General features: G+C 58.8%; 1 protein-coding gene across 2 annotated transcripts; it reads right to left on the minus strand.

Annotated features, from left to right (window-relative positions):
* Positions 1–2,405: 2,405 nt before the first annotated feature.
* Positions 2,406–5,596, minus strand: LOC102433344 (HLA class I histocompatibility antigen, B-67 alpha chain-like). Of its 2 annotated transcripts, XM_006107118.3 has the most exons (8): positions 5,443–5,596; positions 5,046–5,330; positions 4,556–4,831; positions 3,740–4,015; positions 3,515–3,616; positions 3,053–3,085; positions 2,871–2,918; positions 2,406–2,722 (listed from the first exon to the last, which is right to left on the minus strand). In XM_006107118.3, exons 1-8 carry the CDS (start codon positions 5,513–5,515, stop codon positions 2,718–2,720), a joined length of 1,098 nt encoding a protein of 365 aa, XP_006107180.2. In that variant the 5' UTR covers positions 5,516–5,596; the 3' UTR covers positions 2,406–2,717. The 2 variants fall into 2 exon arrangements, with proteins under 2 accessions (XP_006107180.2, XP_014304586.1); XM_014449100.2 differs by lacking the exons at positions 2,406–2,722; positions 2,871–2,918 and having other exon boundaries at positions 2,925–3,085.

Here is a 5,596-nt window from a genome sequence, read left to right on the forward strand (position 1 = left end):
CCATTTAAATAATTAGTATCTGGATGTGGTGTTTCCAGTATGATGATATTAGAGGATTTCCAATGGATACAAATTGAAGATTTAGAAGATGCAACTTGCATGTTTCCAAGGTAGCATTTGGACTCCATGTGTTTGTCAACTTAAGGTCGAAACCTGAAAGTCTGGAACGAAATCCTTTTAATAATGAAGAAGATTGCAACTATGGGTCTGAAACATGGTGTCTGTTGGTCTGACATGAGGGGCTGTGGGTCTGACATGAGGGGCCTGTGGGTGTGACATGAGGGGCCTTTGGGTCTGACATGAGGGGCCTGTGGGTCTTTCAAGAGGGGCCTGTGGGTGTGACATGAGGGGCCTGTAGATCTGACATGCGGGGTCTGTGGGTCTCACATGAGGGGCCTGTTGGTCTGACATGAGGGGCCTGTGAGTGTGACATGAGGGGCCTGTGGGTGTGACACATGGTGTCTGTGGATCTAACCTGTGCCCTTGGCCCAAGCCCCTGGAGCCAGGGTCCCAGCTTGGAGCAGCACCCATCTCAGAGCCCAAGGACCTCCAGCTGGCTTCCAGCACCAGCTGCACCCCGTCAGCGACCCTCTGGAATGTTCTGGTCCAGCCGGGCTTCCAATGACCCCGCCCCAGCCCGTGTCACATGGAGCAGAAGAGGGGTCTCTGAGCGTAGTCAGCCCGCAGAACAGGAGTCAAGGCTGTGACAGTGCGCTGGAGTCACTAATTGAATTGGAGGCCTGTGGTCCCTTCAATCCTGTCCAGAGTTGCGAACAGGTACCCCTAGGCGTTCCTTGAGAAGAAACACTTAGGTGCCATTCCCACCTTTGTGTTTCTACATCAACTGCTTCATCCTGATTTCCTTACCCTCCAATGGAATTGCTTCCCTTATCTCACCCGTCTCTGATCAGAAATGTACAGGTGTCCCACGGGGCAGAGTGACTCCCCCTAAACTCCAAGATATGTGAGATCCGTGTAACCTCATTAAATCCTCGCCTTTTATTATTTCTTTCAAAGGGGAGGTGGGAGCGTTGGCATCTTGAATAACTTTCCTGGTTGTGAGAGCCCATGTGTGGCACCGCATTGGGGGACACGGTAGGAGTGCCCAACCAGTGAAAGGGAGCCATCATGTAAGTTGGGTAGTTTGAGGTACACAAGGGCTGAAAATCTCTTTCTGGAGAACAAGTACATTCTCACCAACAGGGGTAGGGATTGTCTTTCCTCCACACTTTTGCCAACAGGTGTCTCTCCTTTTGGTCCATCTGTCCTTCTGAGCCTTTCACTCTCTCCCTCGTCCCATGTGTGATCTCCTGTCATCCTGTCGGTGACAATCAGCCTCCGACTCCCCCTGACACCCCATCCTGCTCTCAGTCTCTAGGAGCAGGAAATGCAGCCAATGCATTTTCCACCAGGTTTGGAACAACTTACTTTCCCACCAGGAATATATGAGACAGAACGAGTCCACATTCTTGTGAACAATTGGTTTTGTCAGACTGTCATTCTCAATGCTGGGAGGTGGGCAGCAACATCACATTAGGGATGAATTCAATTTCTCCTCTGACTACAGCTGTTAGGCAATTTTCCTAAGTGTCCGGGCCATGTAACCATCCTCAAAGGACGATGGATTGGACACAGTGTTCATGAGCAGGTGGGACTCTAGTAAGGGGCCAGAATCTTCAATTATTGGGTCACTGTTGCTATTAATGGATCTGAGAAAGTGTCTGGTCTTTGCCCCTGGCTCCTGGCACTGAGCTCCAAAAACCCCGGGCGTATCGTGAGTGACGAGTGTCTTTGGGACGCTGATGAGATGGCTCTTGGCTGAGGGTCCTGGAGAGAGCCAGGGTGGGGGGTGGTCCCCAGAAAGACCAAGCTGATCAGAGAGTTGGAACCTTCAGGCCCTAGAAGGAGGCAAGAGCAGGAGGAGCCTGAAATGTATCTCTCCAACCAGAGTCCTGTGTGCAGGGACCCCTGAGCCAGCGGGACAATGACGGCAAAAATGAGCCCTGATACTGTGAGACGGGGACACCCAGAGAATGAGACCAAAACTCCTACACAAACACAGTAACAGGCATCATATCCACAAAAGCAAAGAAACAACAAACAGCCAGAAGAGAGGTTCTGAGGGACTGACCGAGACATGAGCCTTGGATGACGAGGGGCCTGGAAATGTGATTCATTCGAACAAGTGACAAGGCCTGTGTGTCCCTGTGACCACAGGTCCTGGTGGGACAGGGAACACTGAGGGACAAGGTCAGAGGAGCAGAGAGGTGACTCGATTGAGAGGTGACCCGGTTGAGGAGTGACTACAATGCACTGAGCACCACCTGTGCACAGGCCCCGACCACACTCTGTCCTCACAGCCTCTCCCGTCCCCCCTGCAAAGAGCACAAAATACACAGGAATCCGCAGAATCCTTGGTGCTTCCATTTATTTCCTCTGAGAAAATAATTAATTAAAGGGTCTCCTTTAATTACCCGTCACCAGTCACGGCAAGAATGAAAACACAAGGTCAATCCACAGTCTCATTTCAATACAAAGCAGAAGTTGCAGCTCAGAGCAGCAGGGAGTAAAGGCAGGGATGGGGAGGGCCCAGCCCGCCTCTGCCTACAGGAAAGTGTGGGGAGCAGAGCAGGCCAGCCCCCCATGAGAGGTTCTTGAGTCAGGAAGTGGGAGTGTGAACACATCTTCCATCACTCAGTCCCCACAAGGCAGCTGCCTCACGCTGTGGAGGACAAGCATCATGAACACATTCAGGTCAGTGGCTGTAACTGGTGACATTCTCAGAGTCCACTTCATGCTCACAGTGTCCCACAGACTCCCCACCACCCAGTCCTCCCCTCTGCCCACCCCTCCCCACGGCAGGGTCTCACCTTTAGAAGCCGAGAGAGACACATCAGAGCCCTGGCCGCTGTCACTACCTGGGGGGCGGGGGGCACACCAGGAGAGGGTCAGAGCCCAGGGCAGGAGACTAAGGTGGAACTATGGGGGGGGGGTCCCCTATGGCTCCCATCTGCACTGTCACAGGGACTCAGGGGTCCCCCTCCATACTCACTGGCAGCCTGAGAGTAGCTCCCTCCTTTCCCACCTGCGGGAAGAAAACATCCTGTGAGAGACCAGGGAGGAGGCAGGGCCATGAGGTCCTAAAGCAATCCTTAGTCCTGGGCCCCAGAGAAGTTTCCAGAACCCTGTTTATAGACCCAGGGCAGGACCAGGGAAACTGAGGGAAGTGCATGTGTGGGGTGTGGACCCACCGCCCTCCTGGAGGTCTGTGCTCAGCAGGGACCTGCCCTCGGACCTGGGGCTACTGGGAACGGGGTCCCCACCACCAGCATCATCAGGTGATAAGTGGGTCCCTCATTTTCCCACGGGCCTCACTACAGAGTAAGTGTGAGCACAGAGCCCCACACTGGCTATCACACGTGTGGGGATGGTGCTTCCCATGAAGGAGGCGGGACACGTCTACCTGGGCTTGAACCCCCAGTGGGACAGACACTCAGACCCCACCCCTGCCCACCTGAGCGCCGCCTCCCCCACATCACAGCTGCAGCCACGGCTCCCAGCAGAACCAGGCCCCCAGCGATGCCCACGATGATGAAGAAGGTGTAAGAAGGCGGCTCTGGGGGGAGAAGGGAAGGGAGGGTGAGGGCCCGGACGCCAGGCCTCAGCCCCGACCCCACTGAGGTCCCCCAGGGCCCCTGTTCCCCTGAGAAGAGGCTCTGTGCCCACGGCCCCTCCTCACCCCATTTCAGGGTCAGGGGCTCGGGCAGCCCCTCATGCTGCACGTGGCACGTGTATCTCTGCTCCTCTCCAGGGGGCACCCCCACGGCCGCCCACTTCTGGAAGGTGCCGTCCCCCGCAGGCCTGGTCTCCACCAGCTCCATGTCCTGGGTCTGGTCCTCCCCGTCACGCTGCCAGGTCAGGCTGATGTCCGCAGGGTAGAAGCCTAGCGCCCAGCACCTCAGGGTGACCTCACGGGCAGAGACAGGGTGGTGGGTCACGTGAGCCTTTGGAGGGTCTGAGGGGAGGAGGGAAAATGGACAAACTTGCAACCATCATGGGACACTCCAGCAGCGCCCATGTGACCGTCCTGAGAGTGGACAGACACCTGGGGTGGGGGAGGGAGCACACAGCGCACACACCAGCCTGCACAGAGGCACCTGGAAGGACCTTCTAGACTTTAGAAAGTTCTAGAATCAGAGACACACAGTCCAGGGAGGGGGCCATGTGACTCAGAAAAGCTGGGGTCAGGCCTGAGACCAAGTGGGTGGGGGCAGCGCACAAGGCCTGAGAGAGAAGGTTCTGGTGGGTCCCAGAGCCCTTGCAGGGCCCATGGGAACCGCTGATGGGCTATTTCAGGGGGGTCTCCCTGCACCCCAGGAGAGCCTGCACCCCTCACTGTCCCTGGGAGTAGGGGGGTCCCTCTGGTACCTGACCTGGACATCCAGGGTTCTCCCTCCCTGACCCGAGGAGGGGTGTCTGACACTGACCCCCTGTCCTGTCTCCTTGTAGGAGCCCCAGGCCCGGGGAGAGGGGGCGGCCCCAGGGCCCCTGGTACCTGCGCGCTGCAGGGTCTCCTTCCCTTTGTCCAGGTAAATTTGGAGCCACTTCACACACAGGCCCTCCAGGTAGCTCCTGTAATGCTCTGCATCACCGGCCGCCTCCCACTTGCGCTTGGTGATCTGAGCCGCCATGTCGGCCGCGGTCCAGGAGGTCAGGTCCTCGTTCAGGGCGATGTAGTCGGCGCCATCGTAGGCGTATTGATTGTACCCGCGGAGGAGGCGCCCGTCGGGTCCCAGGTCACAGCCAAACATCCTCTGGATGGTGTGAGACCCTGACCCCGCCCCGCGGTCAGCCCCGCCCCGCTCGCCCCGCGGGGACTGAATCTAAAACTGAAAGTGAAATCGGGTCAAAGTCCCCGCCGCTCCTCCCGGGTGGGGGCCGGGCCGGTCCCACCGCCTCGGGGTGACGCTCCGACCTGGACCCTCGGGGCGACCCCGGCCCGTCCGTGGGGAGGGGGGTCGTGACGGGCACGGCGCGCGGCTCACCGTCCTCGCTCTGGTTGTAGTAGCCGCGCAGGGTCTGCAGGTTCCCTCGGTCAATCTGTGCGGCTCCCTTGAAGATCCGCGTGCTCCGGTGGAAATACTCCGGGTCCTCCTGCTCCACCCACGGCTGCTGCATCCACGGCGCCCGCGGCTCCGCTTTCGGATTCGGGGCGTCGCTGTCGAACCGCACGAACTGCGTGTCGTCCACGTAGCCGACGGCGAGGAAGCGGGGCTCCCCGCGGCCGGGCCGGGACACGCTGGTGTAGAAATACCTCAGGGAGTGGGGGCCTGGGGGGCGGACGGAGGGCAGGGCCGGGGCTGGTCACGCGCCTTCCCAGGTTCGTGCCCCCGCCGGGTCCCTCGCTCCTCCCGCACCCGCCTCCTCCGACCCCGCACTCACCGGCCCAGCTGGGGGTCAGGACCAGCGCCCCCGAGAGCAGCAGGAGGAGGGTGGGGGGGCTCAGGACCCGCATCTTCGGCGTCCGGGGGAAGGTCTGAGTCCGGGCGCTTCCGCGGAGGAGTTATAACCGGGAGCCGCGCCGAACGCTGATTGG

This window comes from Myotis lucifugus, unplaced genomic scaffold, assembly GCF_000147115.1.
Source record: "Myotis lucifugus unplaced genomic scaffold, Myoluc2.0 scaffold_1019, whole genome shotgun sequence".
In the NCBI taxonomy this organism is placed as follows: domain Eukaryota; kingdom Metazoa; phylum Chordata; class Mammalia; order Chiroptera; family Vespertilionidae; genus Myotis; species Myotis lucifugus.

Coding starts and splice junctions, on each gene's coding strand:
- LOC102433344 (XM_014449100.2), bottom strand. CDS start 5,515: ATGCGGGTCCTGAGCCCCCCCACCCTCCTCCTGCTGCTCTCGGGGGCG. Junction 4,016..4,555: donor GGAGACCCTGCAGCGCGCAG/GTACCAGGGGCC, acceptor TCCTCCCCTCAG/ACCCTCCAAAGGCTCACGTG. Junction 3,086..3,514: donor GTGGGGGAGGCGGCGCTCAG/GTGGGCAGGGGT, acceptor TTCTTCCCGCAG/GTGGGAAAGGAGGGAGCTAC.